Here is a 22,209-nt window from a genome sequence, read left to right as displayed (position 1 = left end):
TGTTAAAATGACAAGAGGTGACAATGATAAGGTGATGATAACAGTCTTTTCCTCAGGACCTGGAACACCAAAAATAAGGGGTATAAGTTTAGGGTGAGAGGGGAAAGATTTAAATAGGGTCTGTGGGACAACTTCTTCATACAGAGGATGGTGACCATATGAGATGAGGTGCAAGAGAAAGTGGTTGAGGCAGGTACAATAGTGTTCTTTACGAAGAATGTGGATTGGTATATTTAGGGGGAGGGACTGGAGAACTATAGATTGGACATAGGAAACGGGAATAAGCTGGGTGGGTACTGTGGTCAGCATGGACTCGTTGGGCCAAGGAGCCTGTGTCCATGCTGTATTGCTTTGCGACTAAGATTTGTGAGCCACGAAGGTTCTTGTGACATATATTGTATTGTACAATGCAAAACTATACTTAATTATTTTCATTATTGTAAGAAACCAAAGGCATGAATTTGAGAACATGTGAATTTGTATTGCTCAGCTTCAGTTTATGAATAGTTGAAAAATGTTTTTAAACCACAAACCAATACAAATAAACAGTTAAAATCACAAGGTATTTTATAATTACTATGAAACATTTCAAAGCATTGACAATGTACTTGAATTATATTTATTTTCAGTGAAATTGATATCCATGTTAATAAACATTTAAAATTGTAAGGTCTTTTATATCTACTATATACCATTTTGCACTTTTCAAGCTTTTAAGACCAAAAGGGGAGGGTGGAGGTGGAAGAGAGGCAGAGAGGGGATGAGGGGAGAGAAGATTAAGTGTGGGGGAATGAGGGAAGGGGAGGGGGATGAGGAGGGAAGGGAAGGAGAGAGGAGGGAAGGGGAGTGACGGAGGAGGAAGAGGGGGAGGGAGGGGGAATGAGGTGGGGGAGGGGGAATGAGGTGGGGGAGGGGGGATGAGGTGTGGGGAGGGGGGATGAGGTGTGGGGAGGGGGGATGAGGTGTGGGGAGGGAGGGTATGGAGGGGCGGAAGAGAGAACCTACACGTACATCCTCCCTGACTTGTCTCTTGTCGGTCGCACCTGGTCCTCGCCCCTCGGCGCCGCCCCCAGCCCGCAGAGCGGTGGTTGCCAGGAGACGGAGCCTGTTGTCTGGCCGCCTCCCCTCCTCCAGGACAGGCGAGTTTGCGGCGGACGGGTTGCTGTGCAGCGCCCGAGTGGGATGCCCCGACGCCCGACTGGACGCCAGCGTCAGCGCCGCACGGCAGGGCTCGGGAGCCGGGTGATGGATGGTGTCCGCGGGCCACGCAGAACCATCGGCCTGAGCCCCAAAGCTGCAGGGCTCCGGAGCAGAGCCGCCCAGACGAGGTCACCGGTGGACTCCAAGGAGACCAAGGTTTGTTTGCGCCCCATGTGGTTCGGTAGCCCTTAAAGTTTAGGAACAAACTGAGCAGGGCAACTTTAGGTGCATTTCACGGCGATTCTCACGGGCTAGAGACATGTAAAGTTATGACCCACCTCTGCCGTAATTCATTCAACTCAAGCGAGTGTTAAACAGACGTGCTCACTGGTTTCTAGGTATGCCAGTGCCTCAATGAATTTCACACACCGAGACTGCTGTTCACTGTATGTCCCGAACTTATTCATCAGATATTGAAATTTACAACGGCTTAATTGACTTCAGAAATAGGCTGAGAGGTGGAAATTGAATCTGCGTACATGCTGATTTTTATTAGTGTTAGATGCTAAACTCCGCCAAATGTTTGCTCTGCTACCCAGTGACCGGCTTTCGCATATAGATGATTCGGTACGATCGCGGTAGGTAAAAGCTTCAAAGAATCACTTGTTTTCAGAAACTCTAGAAAACTGCAAATATTTGAAAGCTGAAATCAAGGGGAAAGGATCAAAATTAATTGACTGCACGTGCAGGAAAAGAACCCGAAAGTTGCGCAAGAAGTGATCAAGAAGAAAAAGAAGTCACCATAACACCCCAGGTGAAAATCATAAAGAAATAGCACTTCCAAATCACTTTGTGTAGCAGTTAGTCAGATAATTAGACATAATAGTAATGCTCATCTGGGCGTGCAGTGAGTTCAGCTGTGGAGTTACCTAAAATGAGAGAATCTGTAGTTGATCTTTCATTGATCCTGTTATAGTTACTATTCTGTAGATTTGCTGAGTATGCCCATAGGAAAATGAATCTCGGGGTGGTACAGTATGTGGTGACATTATATGTACTTTGATATTAAAATTTACTTTGTACTTACTGTGTTGTCACGAAGAATTGGCAAGGTACTGAATTTGCCTGTAGACTCCTGTGTTAGACCACTCAGCCCTTTTTATAGTCAGCAATTTTCAGTTGCCGAACCCACCAATGCCTCATGTAATTAAAATGTGTGTGTGTGTTGGGGGGGACTTTCTGCCAGAAATGAAAAGTGCAGAAATATTCATAAGTGCAGAAGTATTTACCTCTGGAGGAACAAATGATTGAATATGTAATGTCCCTGAATAGCAGATAGGAAAGCTTCTAGATTCCTACATGAATTTGGCAAAGGTGATTATAGATTGTCATCAGAAGGCAGGAGGTTCTTTTTTTCAAATGAGTGACTGATGCCCAGATAAGTTTTGTAGTGAGAATAGAGCTAGCAGGTATTTGAGATCTCAACCCATGAACCTGGAGAAAGGAAAATAAATAGCTTACCTTACCAGGGCTGTCAAGCAAAGAATCATCTTTATATTGTCCAACTTCCATACATGACACTGAAGTCCAGCTGATTTGAAAATATGTAAAAGTTCACTGCACTCTGTTTGGGTTAATGTGATAGGCAGGCCTATTTCCTTTTGATCCGGGCATATAACTGCTTGAAATCGCATGAATTTCTGTTACAAAAATCTTTACATGCAGTTAATCATAATTGACAGTTTAAGGCTGTTGAAGAAATAGTGATGCCAGTTTAAAAAAAAATGTTCTCAGGATACACATTACACTGGTGAGCAAAGTTACAGTTATTATCCCTTCTATTGCAATTGTAGGTTTTTGCCAAAAACAAATAATTGCCTCAGATCTTAAATTGAAATGGCGACTTCACTCCAAAAACATAAGTGCAAATCTCCCCCACCACTTACATTCCCTCTCACCTGGTTTTATCTATCACCTTATAGCTTGTATTCCTTCCTCCCCCCCATCCCCAGTCATCACTTTATTCTGGCTTCCTTCCCAGTCCCGCTGAAGGGTCTCGGCCTAAAACATCAGCTCTTTATTCCTACCTGACCTGCTGAGTTCCTCCAGCATTTTGCATGTGTTACAGTGCAAATCTCTTTCTTCTTCCAGAATTAGCGATAGTGTTTATGTTTTACATGATTCATGCTCGCCACATTGCCTATATCATCTTTTTTAAACACTTCCAACACTTTCATTCATGTAGTTCTTTAGTTTCTCCCCTTTTGCCTGAACAATGTCTTCATTTTCATGATTTTCAGGAAATAGATTCCTCGGAATTTCTTTGAAATTTAGATCTACTTTATATTTGGCATACATTTTTAACTATTTTCTCTCCTCCAACTCCTCATCCCTTCAACCCTCTCGTGCTCTAATCCCCAAACCAGAATGATCTCTTTGACCTTTATATAAAATCCCTTCATAATTTTATTTTTTTCCCCATATACAGTGGATTTTGGTTAATTAAGAGACAACTCTTTTAAAAAAACAAAATCAAATGGAGAAAATAGCTGGGATTCCATTCATTTATTTGGACATCATGCCGCTTGTGGTAGGAGATATTGCCGGACAATTTCTAATGAGTGTCAGTTGTGTGTATGTTGTGTTGTCATTAGATACTGCACTGTGCTTAGAGTTAGAGTGAACAGTTTTTAAACAGCGTCATGTGTATTTGTGTTCAAAACACAGTGATTTTTTTTGTCACTGTTTGTGGGTGGGTAATAAGCAATGAGACAATTCAGAATTGTTTTGCACACTGTGGTTTCAAGTATTCAGCCTTGGAGATGCCAGAAATGGCCAGGAGGGAAAATGAAATGATTTCACTACTTCAAGTTAGGAACTACAAAAAATTTGAAAGTATCAACAATCATCTTGAATGTTACAATGAAAATGAAGATTTGGAAGATACAATCGTCGAAAGCCGTGCTTGAAGGCAGTCCATTATCTGCAGCAGGTATCTGCACTGATTTTGTTCATTTTCAGTCAGTTAAAAGAACACGGCGATGTATACTGAACGAATTCCTCCATCAATACAGGCAGTACCTGGGTTACAAATGAGTTCCGTTCCTGAGTCCATCTTTAAGTCGGATTTGTATGCAAGTTGGAACAAGTACATCCGGTATTATTTAGCGTCAGTTAGTCAGTTTGTCTTAGTATATATTTTACCTTTCTATGCATATAAAACACTTAAGACACGTATGTATTCAAATAATTAAACCATTGCGTTGCTTAGTAATAATTGTAGCTTTCATCGGGGCAGGGCCTTTCACATGCTCCATTATTCTCACTTTATCCTTTAAAATTGTTCCGATCATTGACCGACTGTAGCCTAAAGCTTTTCCAATGACCGATGGCGTTTCACCTCTTTCCAAACGCTTTATTATTTCCACTTTATTTTCAATTGTGATCGTTTCCCGGCAGTGGCTCCTGAACTCCGCTGGGTCCTAAGGACCACCGCACTGAATTCCCCAGGTCCTAAAGTCCACCGCACTGAGACAGATTAAATGGGACAAGTGGGGGATGTGCTGGGTTTGGGTATTTGATCCTCCACGATATTCCGCATGGGAATTTAAACTGGGGGTGGCAATGTTTTTTTTAAAACGAGGTCGAGTTGCAAGCTCAACATCAACCTGGCACGGATGGAGAGTACGCTTGGGAGCGGTCTGTCACAGGATTGAACTCAGGAACCTCCGTTCTCGGGCCTGGCGCACTGATCTCACTGCGCCACCAGCCGACTGGAGGGGGGGGGGGGGTCAGGGTAAATCTTGCTAAGAAAATTTTAAGCCAAATACAAAGTTACACACTCAACACAGTGTCAACGGCAACAACTTAAAATGGCGGACGGCATCGCGATCTGACTTAAAATGGTGGACGGCGTTCTCCTTCCTTGGTTCATAAGTACAAGTTGTTCGTAAATGGGACATTCGCAACTCAGGGACTACCTGTAACTAAGAACTAATACAGCTTTTCTGTACTGTACTAGACCTGGGTGTCATTGTACACCAGTCATTGAAGGTGGGCATGCAGGTACAGCAGCCGGTGAAAAAGGCAAATGGTATGTTGGCATTCATAGCAAAAGGATTTGAGTAGAGGAGCAGGGAGGTTCTACTGCAGTTGTACAAGGCCTTGGTGAGACCGCACCTAGAATATTGTATGCAGTTTTGGTCCCCTAATCTGAGGAAAGACATTCTTGCCATAGAGGGAGTACAGAGAAGGTTCACCAGATTGATTCCTGGGATGGCAGGACTTTCATATGAAGAAAGACTGGATCGACTAGGCTTATACTCACTGGAATTTAGAAGATTGAGGGGGGATCTTATTGAAACGTATAAAATTCTAAAGGGATTGGACAGGCTAGATGCAGGAAGATTGTTTCCGATGTTGGGGAAGTCCAGAACGAGGGGTCACAGTTTAAGGATAAAGGGGAAGCCTTTTAGGACCGAGATGAGGAAAAACTTCTTCACACAGAGAGTGGTGAATCTGTGGAATTCTCTGCCACAGGAAACAGTTGAGGCTGGTTCATTGGCTATATTTAAGAGGAAGTTAGATATGGCCCTTGCGGCTAAAGGGATCGGGGGTATGGAGAGAAAGCATGTACAGGGTTCTGAGTTGGATGATCAGCCATGATCATACTGAATGGCGGCGCAGGCTCAAAGGGCCGAATGGCCTACTCCTGCACCTATTTTCTATGTTTCTATGTTTACTAGTCTTGGTAATGTTCTAATTTGTTCTGTATTTCATGTAAATACATAATTTGTTACTCAATTAAACAGTAGTTTGTCTTTTTTTAATACCTTTTAAACCATTTCCATGAAACTTCAGCTAATTGGGGCAGCCATTGAATTGGGCCAAAATGATTTTGATGTGTCCCAATTAACTGGAATCCACTGTAGTTGTAGCCTCTCAGAAATGAATCAATGTAATATTTTAAATTTTTTTTGCAGTACTTCTATTCGGTTATCAAGCCAATACAATTATTACCAAGAGTGCAGAGAAGTACAGAGATTAAGATGCCATTTGAAAGTCAAATTGGCTGTTGCTTCTCATCAAGTGATTACCAGTTGTGATTAATCATTTCTTTTTCAGTGTGGTTGTTGAATATCAGATAGTTCTTTGATACATTAAGATAGATTAGGAACAGTTAATACCCCTCAACCGTCAGGATTTTGAACCAAAGGGGTTAACTTCACTGAATTTCTCTTGCCTCATTGAAATGTTCCCACAGCCTATGGACTGACTTTCAAGGAGTCTTCATCTCATGTTCTTGATATTTATTACATATAATTTTACTAAGTATGCCTGAAAGAAATTGAATCTCAGAGTTGTATATGGTGACATATATGCACTTTGATAATAAATTTACTTTGGACATTGCTAATGAAAGATGATCTGTTCTTATGAAACTACCAAAATCTATAGCACAGAGGAGACTTGGTACATCACACCCAATTTAGTGAAGTCATTTCAGGGTAAACTTATAATACATTTTGTTATATTTTTGAAAAAGGTGACACTACATCCATTGTCTATACCTGTGTGGGCAGACGGGGCACCCTTCTAATGTCAAACTGCAAAGTTTCCTCAGTTTTTTTTTGCCAAGTGTCAGCTTGGATTTGAATTCACCTCGGAGATGGACTTGAATCCACATTCCACTCCAGAGACTTTGAGTAAGCGAGTGGAACATGTCTGGTTATAGCTGGGTTAGAGTTCAACCAGTAATGATGGGTTCTGTAGTGCAGTCACCTACGGACATGCTGCACAAAGTTATCAGAGTTGCAAGTAGATGTTTTTGGATATGAAATGAGTCAAAACAGCCAACGTGAATTCTCAACTCATGAGCATGTCCATTATGCTTATGAGCATCAAGCGTTTTAGAGAATTTATCCGTAGTATTCAAATACTTCAGGTACTCTTGACTCAAGGTATGGTACTCAAAACATTTGAAAGTAAAGCTTTATTTACCAAAGTCTTCATGTAAAAGAGATCTAATACAGGAAATTTGAAATGAGCAGCAAATGTAAGAGAGAATTGCACATCCCCTAATAAGTGAAAACAAAAGATATATGAAAATTTACATTGAACCTTTCAATGGAATTTAAATATACCTTGGTATCTTCCACTCATCTAAATAGATAAATAGATCAGATTATTTGCATGTAAAGTATTAACTTTAGTGCTGGAAATGCACTGCGTAATGGTCAAAAAGATTCTTCAGGATTATTTCACAGACACTTCACCACAAACAGCATGTACTTCCACTGTTTGAAAAGACTGTTCTCAACCTATAGCTACATACAGGTGCTTCCAGCAGAGGGCACCAGATGCTAATGAAAGTCAAACAATTATGACACAGAACAAGATTACTTGCTGCATTGTTCTGGTTTGTTTTAATTTAATTTATTTTGTGGATCTGTCCTTCAGTGGCAAGACCAGAATTGTCCTCGAGAGGTTTGTAGTGAGCTGCTGACTTGAACTGTTGCCATAATTCCCGTGGGGGTATTTTTACTGTGCTGCTGCTTTTGGTAACTCCTGGGTTTAGAGCCGGTGAAGATGAATTATGGCAATACAAGAATTTAGAAAAGTGCAGCTGTAGTTGGCCACTTTGCCCTTTTATCCTGCCCCACCATTCAAAATGATTATGGCTGATCTGCCCAGAGAATCACTCCTTTTCTGTACCAGCTCCTGAGAATCCTCAGTTCCCTGCAATTGAACCCTCATCCGCCGGCAGCTCATTTCACATTTTCACCACCCTCAGTGAAGAAGTGCCCCCTCAGATACCCCTTGAAAATTTCACCCTTCACCCTAACCCTATGACCTATAGTTCTCGTCGCACCCTACCTGTGGGGAAGAAGCCTATAAGCATTCATCCTGTCTGTACCCTCCAAAATCTGTATACTGTACCTCTATAAGATCTCCCCTTATTCTTCTTCACTCCAGTGAGTAAAGTTCTAACCTATTCATCCTTTCCCTATAACTCAGGTTTGTATTTACTTGCGTTCTTGAGTCGCAGCCATACCCCAAGGGTACAGAATCAAAGTTTTCCTCTCGCTTAATTAAAATGCTTTTATGGTGACCTTGTGTTCCAACAACAATTTCTATCTCAGTTGGTCAAATTTAACACTTGTCATCAGTAAGACAACTTGAATTAATTAGCAATTTTTGTTTGCTTCAATAACCATTTGCAATTGGTAGAGATTCCTAATTAACCTTTGATTACAATAATTTTTACTGCACATACAACAGTCATAAAATACTGGAAATACTAAAGCGGCTTCTTTGAGAAGATAAATATTTTAATCGGAGATTCTTTGTCAGAATAAATTATTGCGTATGATACTTCGCAGAGGTTAGCCTTTTAGCTTGAAAGCTGAGTCTTTTGAACAGGTGGACACATTTGGACAACCAGCTTTCCCTAGTCAGTGCAATCTGTGTATCCCCTATTTTGTGGCAGTTACCCATATCTACGTATATTTGCAGTTTGAGGGCTTTTAAGGTAACTATCAGGAAAGGAGGCAAGAGCTGGAGGGCAGTTGGTAGGTAGAGGTCCACAGGAATTCTTCTCTTGGCCATGTTTGATATGAAGCTGTGATACTTTGTGATATCCACTGTCAAATATTAAAGAGTCCTATGCCCACTCCAATCTGTCTGCCAGCATTTTCCCCATTTGTGATGGATCTGTCTTACTGACTCTGCATACGTGGGCTAAAAGATACGAATTAGTTTTTACCAAAAAGTTGTTTAACTTACCTGAGGAACGGTAATTGCCAAAGTGTTTTACGTTGTTTCTGTTCTTGTGGAGAAATCTCTGTCCAGGTAAAAGAAACAAGTACTGGAACACTTTGTTCCATAGTCTTGTGTAAGCAAGCCTGCTGGGGAGCTATAATTTGAACTCATTTTTTTTGGTCCCATTTGTGAAAGCTGCAGAGCTGATTTATATTCATCTTATAATTTATTGTTCAGTTTAATTACATTCACAATTGACATGAATTCTAATTGGTTCTCTGGGGAATATAAGTAATGAGACCATACTGGTGCGCGTATTGTAGATTTAAATGGGGAAAAAATCCATTTTGCTTAATTTTGATGATATATTTGTTGCTTCTTGTACAGATATGCTAATCACATACTGCAGTTTAGGTTATTTGCAGCCACAAATATTAATTGAACATCATGCTTTCAAATATAAATGATTGAAAGTACTACATTTTAATATTTTATTTTATTTAGAGATACACTTTACATCATGTAACTAACCAACCTCCTAAAGTGTACATCTTTGGATGTGAGAGAAAATTGGAGCTCCTGGAGGAAACCCATGTGGTCATGGGAGAACATACAAACTCCTTTCAGACAACAGTGGGAATTGAGCCTGGGTCGCGGGCATTGTAAAGCATGATGCATTTTGCCTGATTGCTTAAAGTAGGAATAGAAATGATAGAGGATAGAGATAATGAGGGTTATAAAAGAGGAGACACTTATGTGCAACTTATAAAAAAAATTACATGTGATCTTTTGGTGGTAATTTTAGTTATTTTGCTGACCATTTTGTGTTTTTGATATTAAGTGCAATGCTACCATTATGAGAATACTGCAGATATATTAAAAATAATTTCCATAATAACTTCTGGAAACACTCAGCAAGTCAGGCGGCATCTGTTGAAAAGAAACAGATAATATTTTAGGTCAAAGATCCTTCATCAGAAGGGGAAAAGTGGAAAGGGGTCTGGAGGGATGGATAGGATGGAATGATGCTTGAGTGGTTGAGGTGATTCCAATATGAATATTATGTTGATAGACTACTGAGAACAACAGGAAAGAGGGAAAACAAACCCAGGGAGATGTGAAAACTGTGGAATGCAGGTCAGAGCTGCTGGTGAGACCTAAAACCTAGGAAAGGTTGTAAAGTCCCAGTAGGTCAAGCAGTGTTTGTGGAAAGAGAAAAATGTATTATCGATAAACTTATAGGAGAGAAAAAAACTGTCCAGTTTTTATTTTATTTATTTAGAGATACAGCGCTGAATAGATCTTTTTGGCCCTTCAAGGCACACTGCCCAGCAACCCACTAGCCTAATCACAGGATAATTTATTACCAAATACAGATTACCTGCTTGCTTTGTAGAGACACCATTCAGTATGCTGTACAGATCTTGAACTTCCACTTGCTCTCTAACCAACCTGCCCGTGGCCTCCTGCTCTCATTCACCAGGGCCCAATGTGAACTTAAGGAACACCATGTGATCTTCTTCTTGGACACTTTGTTGTCAAAAGAACTCCACACTGCATTCAACAATTTTGGGTAAATCTCTTTTGATTTGTATCAGAATCAGCCAGATCTGCTGTACGGTTAAACATCTGCAATATCAACTTGGGTTTTTCTCTCTTCGGGAATGCTGCCTGATCTGTTGGCATTTTCAATATCCTTTTGGTTGGAGTTTCAGCAGTGGCTTTCATAGCTTTAATATAATTCTGTTTACTCTTTTTCTCTCTCACTGCTCTTATTAATCTGACCATCAGACAGGCTGCATTGATGCACCATCAATAACTCACGCTGAGACTTAGGAAGTGAGATATCGGCTTTTATTGACTAAAGAACAACACTACATCCTGGGAAAATGAGGGAGAGCAGCAGGCCACAGTCGCCTTTATACAGGGGTCTGTGGGAGGAGCCACAGGAGCAGTCAGACAGGTATATCTAGTTCACCACATTCACCCCCCCTTTGTTTAAAAAAAAAATCCCCAAGCACATCTACAGGTTAAGTCTATCAGGTGGTCAAATCGTTCGCTGCGATCTACGTAGCTCCGGCTGCAATTGCACAGGAGCCGGAGGTGATGACGGCACAGGTGCCGGAGGTGGTGTTTGCTCCGGAGGCGGAGAGTGGGTTGGTTCTGTCCCAACAGGAGGTGTCAGGGACCCCTCGTGTGTGAGCGAGGTCCCTGGAATAGACGCGTACGGGATGCCCGGTACATGAGCGTCGTGAGGAGTCTGTGTGGGGCACGGTGCGTGCGGAGTCACCTCGGGTACAGGGTGCATAGTTACCGTGGAATGCTCGGGGTAGTGGTCTGCTGCTCCGGCGGGCGCCAGGTCGCGGACAGAGACCGTGTCCTCCCGCCCATCAGGCAAGACCACGTAGGCATACTGGGGATTAGCATGCAGGAGGTGAACCTTCTCGACCAGCGGTGAGTACTTATTACTCCTCGCATGTTTACGTAGCAGCACTGGCCCCGGGGACGTCAGCCAAACTGGCAGGGTGGTCCCAGTGACAGACTTCCTGGGAAAAGAGAATAAGCGTTCGTGAGGGGTGGCATTAGTGGACGTACACAACAGGGAGCGGATAGAGTGGAGTGCCTCAGGGAGGACCTCCTGCCATCGGGAGACCGGCAACCCTTTTGACTTAAGGGCTAAAAGTATGGCCTTCCACACTGTGGCATTCTCCCTCTCCACCTGGCCATTCCCCCGGGGATTATAACTTGTGGTGCGACTAGTAGCAATGCCCCTAGCAAGCAGGAACCGGCGCAACTCGGCACTCATAAAGGAGGACCCTCTATCACTGTGGACATAGCAGGGATATCCGAACAGAGTGAAGAGCTGGCGCAGGACTTTTATGACCGACGTGGTAGTAGTGTCGGGGCAGGGAACGGCAAAGGGGAATCGCGAGTACTCGTCAATAACACTGAGAAAGTAGACATTGCGGTCGGTGGAGGGAAGGGGGCCCTTAAAGTCAATACTCAGTCGCTCAAAAGGGCGGGTGGCCTTGACAAGCTGCGCAGTGTCAGGACGGTAGAAGTGCGGTTTGCACTCAGCGCAGATCTGGCAGTCCCTGGTCATCGCCCTGATGTCCTCCAGGGAGTACGGCAGGTTCCGGGCTTTAATGGAATGGTAAAATCGGGTGACCCCCGGATGGCAAAGATGGGCATGAAGGGCATACAGCCGGTCGAGCTGGGCACTAGCACACGGTCCCCGGGATAGGGCATCAGAGGGTTCATTGAGCCTGCCAGGCCGGTACAGGATATCGTAATTGTAGGTGGAGAGTTCTATTCTCCATCGCAAAATTTTATCATTTTTGATTTTGCCCCGCTGTTGGTTGCTGAACATGAACGCAACCGAGCGCTGGTCGGTCAGCAAGGTGAACCTTCTGCTGGCGAGATAGTGCCTCCAGTGCCTAATAGCTTCCACTATGGCTTGGGCTTCTTTCTCCACCGCGGAGTGCCGAAGTTCAGAGCCTTGAAGGGTACGAGAAAAAAACGCCACTGGTCTGCCTTCCTGATTGAGGGTAGCAGCCAGCGCGACGTCAGAGGCGTCACTCTCTACTTGGAAGGGAATGGTCTCGTCTACCGCATGCATCGTTGCTTTGGCAATGTCCCCTTTAATGCAGCTGAAGGCCGCGCGGGCCTCGGCAGAGAGGGGAAAGGTGGTAGACTTGACCAGGGGGCGGGCCTTGTCTGCGTAATGGGGAACCCATTGGGCGTAATAGGAAAAAAAACCCAGGCACCGCCGGAGGGCCTTGAGAGTAGTGGGAAGAGGGAGTTCTAACAGAGGGCGCATACGGTCGGGGTCAGGGCCAATGACCCCATTCTCCACGACATACCCAAGGATAGCGAGTCGTGTGGTTCTGAACACACACTTGTCCTTGTTATAAGTGAGGTTCAAAGCATCGGCCACTTGGAAAAAGCGTTGGAGGTTGGCGTCGTGATCCGACCAGTCGCGACAACAGATGGTGATGTTATCTAGATAGGGAAATGTGGCCGTCAGTTTGTACTGGTCCACCATCCGGTCCATCTCCCTCTGGAAGACTGAGACCCCATTTGTGACACCAAATGGGACGCGCAGAAAGTGATAGAGCCTGCCACCCGCCTCGAAGGCGGTGTAGGGGCGGTCCTCTGGGCGGATGGGGAGCTGGTGATAAGCGGATTTCAGATCAATTGTCGAGTACACCTTGTACTGAGCTATCTGGTTGACCATATCCGCGATGCGGGGTAGTGGGTACGCGTCAAGCTGCGTGAATCTATTGATGGTCTGGCTGTAGTCCACAACCATCCTATTTTTCTGCCCAGTCCGAACAACGACCACCTGGGACCGCCATGGGCTTGTGCTCGGCTCAATGATCCCCTCCCTGAGCAGCCGCTGCACCTCTGAATGAATAAAGGCCCTGTCCCCCGCACTGTACCTCCTACTTTTAGTTGCCACAGGTTTACAGTCGGGGGTCAGGTTGGTGAACAGCGATGGGGGAGGGATCTTGAGGGTGGAGAGGTTGCAAATAGTGTCAGCAGCACAGCTATCAGCATGGTGCTGGGCGGGATGTGTGGTTCGGTGTGTATGTGCGTGTGGTAACGGAGTATATGGCGAAGTCCCACCAAACTGAGGATTCCTGACAGTGAGTGGTGGGAGGGGCCCGTCATATGCCATAGTCACACTTTCGAGGTGGCTCTGGAAGTCCAGCCCCAATAGCACAGGTGCGCACAGTCGAGGCATGACTAGTAGCGCAAAGTTCCGATATTCTGTGCCCTGCACCACCAATGTCGCTACACAACCCACCCGGATGTCCGTGGAATGCGACCCAGAAGCCAAGGTGATCTTCTGACGTACCGGCCGTGTCACGAGTCCACAGCATTTCACTGTGGCCGGGTCAATAAAACTCTCAGTGCTGCCCGTGTCAAACAGGCAGCTAGTCCTGTGCCCCTCCACCAGGATGTCCATCATCGACCTTGCGAGCTGGTGTGGGGCGCTTTGGTCGAGGGTCACGGAAGCCAGCGTTGAACGGGGCGTGTCGGGGGCGGGGCCTGGTGACGCCGGCAAAGATGGCCGCTCACATCCGGGCATGCAAGATGGCGAGTCGGGGGCGGGGCCTGGTGACGCCGGCAAAGATGGTTGTCCACATCCGGTCATGCAAAATGGCGGCCCCCAGGTCTCAGACGCAGCACTGCTCGACCCCGGGCGCGGTTTAGACTTACATACCTTGGCGAAATGGCCCTTCTTCCCACAGCTGGAACAAGTCGCTTCGCGAGCCGGGCAGCTGTTTCTGGGATGTTTCGGAAGCCCACAAAAGTAACAGAGTTTTATACCTGGCGAATTCGAGGGGCAGCGGCGTTGGCGAATTCGCTCGGAACCGGGGAATCGCGCGGCTGGACCTCTTTGGCGTACAGCTGCGCAGCCTCTATCGTATCGGCCGTCTCTATCGCGGAGCGTAAGGTAAGATCAGCTTTTTCCAGCAGCCGCTGGCGTATACACACTGACCGGACCCCAGTCACAAAAGCGTCTCGGACCAAGAGTTCCGTATGCTGTTCCGCTGTGAGCGCTTGGCAGTCACAAGTCCACGCGAGTGCCTGTAGATCTCGGAGAAATTCAGCAGTCGACTCTGTAGGCCGCTGTTTTCGTGTTGCCAAGCGGTGCCGTGCATAAACTGGATTTACTGGCCGCAGGTACTGTCTTCGGAGGGCGGCAAGCGCCTCCTCGTAGGTGGATATGTCCCTGATGAACGAATAAACTTTTGGGGCGACCCTCGAGAGGAGAAGTCTGAGCCGAACAGCCGAGTTGGTGGCACGAACCTCCTCTAAGTACGATTGGAAGCACACCAGCCAGTGTTCAAAGGCAAGAGCTGCTCCAGGGTCTTGGGGGTCCAAGTCCAGGCGTTCTGGGCGTAAAACGGTTTCCATGTTCTAACTTTCAGTCAATAAAATTGATGCACCATCAATAACTCACGCTGAGACTTAGGAAGTGAGATATCGGCTTTTATTGACTGAAGAACAACACTACATCCTGGGAAAATGAGGGAGAGCAGCAGGCCACAGTCGCCTTTATACAGGGGTCTGTGGGAGGAGCCACAGGGGCAGTCAGCAGGGTCTGTGGGAGGAGCCACAGGAGCAGTCAGACAGGTATATCTAGTTCACCACATGCATAAACCTTGGTATCACCTGAGTAACTGTGGTGTCCTCCTATTGGAGCTATTCTTCATCACACTTCTAGGAATCCAAAATATTATCTGTTTTTAATTAACTCCTACAAAAAATTCTAGTTCAGTAAGTTTATAAGCTTTTGTTTTTTTTTAAATATGAGACTTTGAGATTGCACTTCAATATTTTTTCATCCAAATTTTCCATATAAATAATGAACTGATCCTTTTGAAAATCTGCTTATCTCTTATTTGTTGTGGTCTTGCTAATGTTGTTTTCTGTTTCTGAACTTGCCAAGCAACTTAGCATATCCTAGCTATTTTTTTTCCTTCTGGCATCGGTAACTCTCAAACCGATTAGCATGGTGAAAATATAAAATAAATACTAATTTAATTGAAGTCACCAATGAAATATAAAGTTATGCATGTACTTCTTCCTTTGTTTAAAGGATTTTTTTTCCAGCTAAGGTTATTTGTAAATTACGGCTAATTTTTAATCCAGTAAAACATCATTAGATAATTGCTTTTCAGCAATTGGAAATGAAGGGAGGGAGGTTTTTATAGTTTGTTGCCATCATAAACATAACTAAACAATTTATTATGAAATGTTTGACAGCTTGAACTTTGGGGCAGTGCATTGCCATGTCCAAATATAAAGCACTGGAAATAATTAATGTCTTTGGAAGCCATTGTTCCAAAGTCATCGTTAGGCTTTGATATGTTGATTGAGAGCTAAGGTACTACATGATTCAGATTCTGAAAAAGGCAGTTTGAATTTTAAGGCATGGCCAGGTATGACTTTAGTTTTGGTGAGTTTGTGGCCATTGTCCACAGCTGATGGGGAATTTCATTATGAAACACTGAACGAAGTTTCAGAATGATGTTGAGAACAGGTAGAAAACACCTCTGGAGACAGAGTGTTACACGAGTGTTGAAGGTAAGCAAACTTCTTTTATTTGCCAAAAGGTTAACATTTGAATAAATTTTTAAAAAAGTTTACATTGTTGGGAAATAGATTTAAAATACAAGGATTCTAGGAAGTAAGAAGTTAGTATCTGTGACCAGAATGTTTCAATATCTCCTATCACTTTATAATTAGATGTAAAAACTGTGCTTAAAGATGAACAACTTCATATTATTTCATTTCACTCTGATGGGGGGGGGGGGGAGTTAAAATCGTAAACAGCACAGATATCTGCTAAATTGCTGTAGAGCATTGCAACTTTTTTAAATTCTTGGGTTCGAGAGAGGTTTTTAAACGCTTTTTTAAGTGATTCTAATTGTGGATTATCGTTGTGATTATGTGTGGTGAATGCATTAAGTTCAAGTCACATTAACTTAACTACTATCTACGTCCATGGAGTAGTTTTCAATTGGATCTATCTCTTTAAACAGCGTGGCTCAATTTGCTGACCTAACCCTAGATGACCCTAGTTCTCATGCCCCAAAAACATGTAAGTTGGTAGATGAATTAGCCACTGCAATTTGCCCTGGAATATAGGAAGGTGGTAGAATATGGGATAGCTAATGGGAATATGGGGAGAACATGTTAGAGGGAAAATGGGATTTGCATATGTTTCAGAATCAGAATCAAGTTTATTATCACTGGCATGTGTCTTGAAATTTGTGAACTTAGCAGCAGCAGTTCAATGCAATACTGTGCATTATATAGAAGAAAAATAAATACATAAATTGATTACAGTACTGTATTCGTATATGGAATAGATTAAAATCATGCAAAAACTGAAATAATTTATATTTTAAAAAAGTGAGGTAGTGTCCAAAGCTTGAATGTCCGTTTAGGAATCAGATGGCAGAGTGGAAGAAGCTGTTCCTGGATCGCTGAGTGTGTGCCTTCAGGCTCTGTACCTCCTACCTGATGGTAGCAGTGAGAAAAGGGCATGCCCTGGGTGCTGGAGGCCCTTAATAATAGACACTACCTTTCTGAGACACCGCTCTTTGAAGATGTCCTGGCTAATTTGTAGGCTAGTACCCAAGATGGAGCCGACTAAATTTACAACCCTCTGCAGTTTATTTCGGTCCTGTGCAGTAGGCCCCCTCTCCCTTACCAGACAGCAATGCAGCCTGTCAGAATGTTCTCCACAGTACATCCTGGTGGGCTGAATGCCCTCCTGCTATGTTGTAAAGAAAAATGAAAGGTGATGACTTGTCATTGCCACCCTATTGGTTGCCATTCCAGATTCTGTAATTGAACACTATTGATTCCTACTTGTTCACTTTATTGTAGCTTCAAATCTAATTCCCATCCCTCTGACTTTAAATCTCCATCTGCATAGGTCAGACGCAAATCTTTACACCCTGCGCTGACTGCAGAGCAGAACAATCTGTATGTCATGTGCCCACTGGGAACTTCCTCCCTTCCACACCTGTCCCTCTGCTTAGTTTGTGTTGTCTATATATATGAACAGTTTTTAAATAATTACTAATTAGTGTTAATTCAGGACAAATTGACACAGTGATCTGGGATTTCCAATGGTTTTCACCTTTTGCTGTTATCGTTTCTTGCCATGCATGGAAATCACCCACTCACAACTGTCATTTCTAACAAGATGATCTAATTTTGACATGTGGATTTATATTTGAATCAGTCGACATTTTGGGCCGAGACCTGTTTTTGGGACACTAGTCCGGTTCAATAACCCAAATTGTTTTCTTTTTTTTAAAGAGAGAACAGTGGTTTCATGATCGCTAGTATTGACATTAGCATTTTCTTTAAATTCTAGATTTATACAACTACATGTTACATTCCCATTATTGTGGTTTAATTTGAACACAATGCTCAATCAACAGTCCAGGGTTCTGGTTTCTAGTCAAGTAACTTAATCACAATACTATTGTACTCATTGATAAGCCATCAAGACTCCTCTTAGTTCTATATTTTTATGTTTTTATTTTCACTCAAAAGAGTGAATGGACAGTGAATGATTTCTATGGGTAAATGTGGTACCCACGTTCAAATTCAGATTCACCTGGACTCATTTCAATGTTTGTTAAAAAGGATGATCTAATCAAATTACCTCTTTTTTTAAGCAACCAACAAATAGAATTGGCCATGCTAAACTGGAGTCTAATCACTGACATTTCCAAATAGTATTTGACATCTTTTCATAGAAGAGATTACTATTTTGTCTCAAATTTGTGAGCTGGAAGTCAAAAGTTGGAAATAGTGCATGGCTTGACTCAAGAAAAGACAGTAATGGGTCTCAGTATGATCTCATTTGCATCATGTATGAATACATAAAGACCGGCATACACTTTTATTTGGTGCACTTAAATTAAAGACCAATTTCTGTATAGCTTGCTTTATCTACAGATTTACTTCCTGTATTTCATGTTCAAAGACAGTCATGATACAGAAAGCAGGCATGGATTTATACACTCAGTGGCCATTTGGTTAGTTACAGGAGTGAAACCCCATTTGGTTTTCTGCTGCTGTAGCCCATCCACTTCAAGGTTCAATGTGTTGTGTGTTCAGAGATGCTCTTCTGTACATCACTTGTAACATGGTTATTTGAGTTACTCATGCCTTCCTGTCAATTTAACCCAGTTTAGCCATTCTCCTTTGACCTCTCTAGTTAACAAAGTGTTTTGCCCACAGAACTGCTCACTGGATGTTTTTTGTTTTTTCTCCATTCTCTGTAAACTTGAGAGGCTGTTGTGTGTGAAAATCCCTGAGATACGCAACCATCCCATCTGGCACCTGCAATCATTCCATGGTCAAAGTCACTTAGATCATATTAATTCTCCATTCTGATGTCTGGTTTGAAAAACAGCTGAATCTTTCATCTCTGTCTGCATACTTGCATGTTCTGAGATGCTGCCACATGATTGGTTGATTAGATATTTGCATTAATGTACAGGTGTACCTAATAAAGTGACCATTGAGAGTTCGCTATGTTATCACCGTTGTTGCTCTATCGTTATGTAGGAAAAATTCTGCTTTTCTATTTTCCCCATGGAAATAAGCAAAATTTGATCACTGTGCTCCAATGCTGGACTCTTTATGCAGTTCATCTTTGGATTGGGATAAAATTAAAAAAACCCATCTTTATAATAATGTCCTCTCCTAAATTTTTTTCCTCAGTTAACAATTGTTCAACAGATTATCAATTAAATAATAGATTGCTGTTATAGGAGCCTATTATGGGCCAATTGCCTGTTGAGTATCCTACCTTGCGACATTGACTTGACCAGAACTGCATCACTGGCTCTACAACACTTTGAGATGTTCTGAATGTGAGTTGAAAATATGCTAAATAAAATCAAGTCTGAAATGTTTATTCTCTTATTTCCATTTCCCCTCAAATCATTTCTCTGATCATTTCCTCTATTGAGTCATAGAAAGATACAACACAGAAGCAGCACTTTGCCTATTGTGTCTGTTCACCATAAAGTGCAGATTAAATATATGTCCATTATACGTGTGTATTATACATGTGAGGCACACAGTAGTGTAATGGTTAGCACAACTCTTTACAGTACAAGCAATCCGGTTTCATTCCCAATGCTGCCTCTAAGGAGATTGTATGTGACCATGTGGGTTTTCTCTGGGTGCTTTGGTTTCCTCCCACTGTCCAAAGATGTACCAGTTGGTAGGTTAATTGGTCACTGTAAAAATCGTCCTGTGATTAGGTTAGGATTAAATCGGGATTGCTGCGTGGCATGGCTTGACAGGCTGGAAGGACCTATTCTGTGCTGTATCTCAATAAACAAATAAAACTCACTGCATTTTACTTCATTCTTGTTTGGGAAGTATTTTTTCCCTTATGAATACTTCAAAGCGGTACTTATTTTGAATACTTAATTTGTATATTTACTGCTTCACTAAACTGACAACTGTAGCATAGTGTATTTAGACAATATATTCTAAACTTGGACTTGTACAATGTATGGTTAAAATGTGCATTATTTCTGTACATCATTTATTCATGAGAAGTTTCTCAAGTATTTAGTGATATGGTCTTTATGCAGAATATTTATCACTTAAATCCATAAAGATCTTTGTAGAGGATTAGTGAGTACTGTGGATTTTCTGTTTATCTGATGCATTGCTTTGTCCTCGAGTAACCTTAATAGCATTTCATTATAAACTGTTTAATTCAATGTTACAGTGGAATTAGAAATATCTAAAATGACAATACGGCAAGGAAATACAAAACGTCTTATTTCCTTATATCTTCTCTGAGGTAACCTTTTTTAACTTGATCACATTGCCAATTTTTAAATCTACATTCAAAGCACAGATGACCTGTGCCACATTTTCTTTTGTCACATTTACTGCACTCAGCAAGTCCAGGCTTGTTTGAGGCTTTGTGTATTTTGTCATTGTTGCCAAGCCTGTTTCAATGGTGATTAAAATGCTTATCACTCATAGGAACGGAGGGCATGTTGTTCTCCGTGATGGGGTTATGACTGCATTTGCCCTCGGGACATAGAAGCTCTGTAATTGCTTTTTGTTGTGGATTCATGTACGTGTTTTAATGTTTTAGGTCAGGCAGCCCAATGTCAATGGTGGGGCAACACTGAAAGATACTAATACAAGACAAAAGTAATTGTTGCTTGGAAAAATATGGGTTAGTACATGTTAGCCTGCTGTACAAGCTGTTTAAAGGCAGATAATGGTGTAACTGCTGCCACAAAACAGCATATTTAATGACATATATCAGTGATAATAAACCTGATTCTGGTTCTGAACAGAGAGGGTAAAGCCTCTATGGGAAGAGAGGGCCATAATTAGAGGTTATATGGTTAATATTAGGAACCATTGATATAAGAAACAATCAGTCTTCACACTACTTCAGGAAAAGAAAATATTTAAAAATCTGCAGATAATGGAAATATGAAATAAAATAAAATACTGGAATACTCAGCATCTGTGGAAAGAGAAGATACTAAATGTTTTGAGTCTAGGGTCTTTCATTCTGAGAATTTTTTAAAAGCATTTTCTGTTTTCTTTCACACTATTGGCCTTTACCAACCTGCTAGTATTTTTTTCTGATGATAAGACCCTTAATGACACACTTATGAAGACCACTTTGCATGTCTTACGAGCCATCATTTTAACACCTTCCATTTCCTTGGTTCCCACTACCTCATCTTTGGAAGCACTTGCATTGTGCATCAAGAAGGCCTTCGAGCTCTCTGTTGCTTGGCAGAACATAGATCCAGCCAGTTCCCTTCTAATTTCACCCCTTCGCCTTGCAGAACTTGTTCTCACTTTGGACAACTATTTCATTCCTTTCTCTTTTGGTAAATAACAGGGCACGCTTGTGAACACTAGGTACACCTGTTTTTTGTTGACTATGTGGAGCAGTCTTTGTTCCAAACCTATTCTGCTATTAGTCCCTAAATTCATCAACAACTGTTGTAAGTAGTAAGTAGTGTTGTTTAGAATAATTGGAAGAATGGGCAAAAAAGTGGCAGATGGAATAGTGTTGGGAAATGTGTGATAATGCATTTTGGTAAAAGGGACAATAGTGCAGACTATTACCTAAATGGGAGAAGGTTCAAAGGTGCAGTGGGACTTGGGAGTCCTTGTGCAAGACTTACAGAAGGTTAATTTATATGTTGAGTCTATGGTAAAGAAGGCAAATGCAATGCTGGCATTTATTTAGAACATAAGAACATAAGAAATAGGAGCAGGAGTAGGCCATCTGGCCTGTCGAGCCTGCTTTGCCTTTGAATAAGATCATGGCTGATCTCCACCTACCTCCCTTTCCCCCATAACCCTTAATTCCCCTACTATGCAAAAATATGTCCAACCTTGTCTTAAATATATTTACTGAGGTAGCCTCCATTGGGCAGAGAATTCCACAGATTCACCACCTTCTGGGAAAAGCAGTTCCCCCTCATCTCTGTCCTAAATCTACTCCCCCAAATCTCGAGGCTATTTCAAGGGGACTTTAATATAAGAACAAGGAGATAAGACAGTAGTCAGACACTTGGAGTAACGTCAATGGTTTTGGGCCCCATATCTCAGAAAGAATGTATTGTCATTGGAAAGAGTCCAGAGGAGGTTCACAATGATGATTCGGGGAATGAAGGGGTTAGTATATGAGGAGCATTTGGCAGCTTTGGGCCTGTACTCACTGGAATTTAGAAGAATGCAGGGGGATATCATTGA

At 42.5% G+C, this 22,209-nt stretch overlaps 1 protein-coding gene across 1 annotated transcript in view; it reads left to right on the top strand.

Annotated features, from left to right (window-relative positions):
* Nucleotides 1-1,160: 1,160 nt before the first annotated feature.
* dnah5 (dynein, axonemal, heavy chain 5) overlaps nucleotides 1,161-22,209 on the top strand; it is a 223,958-nt gene continuing 202,909 nt past the window's right edge. Inside the window, exon 1 of the mRNA XM_073024384.1 lies at nucleotides 1,161-1,356. Within this exon, the coding sequence (XP_072880485.1) occupies nucleotides 1,183-1,356 (174 nt within the window). The 5' untranslated portion in view covers nucleotides 1,161-1,182. The remainder of the gene's footprint in view (nucleotides 1,357-22,209) is intronic.

This window comes from Hemitrygon akajei, chromosome 20 (genome assembly GCF_048418815.1).
Source record: "Hemitrygon akajei chromosome 20, sHemAka1.3, whole genome shotgun sequence".
Lineage (NCBI taxonomy): Eukaryota > Metazoa > Chordata > Chondrichthyes > Myliobatiformes > Dasyatidae > Hemitrygon > Hemitrygon akajei.
The sequence above is the reverse complement of the archived record's forward strand: the minus strand, read 5'-3'. Positions and strand labels throughout refer to the sequence as shown.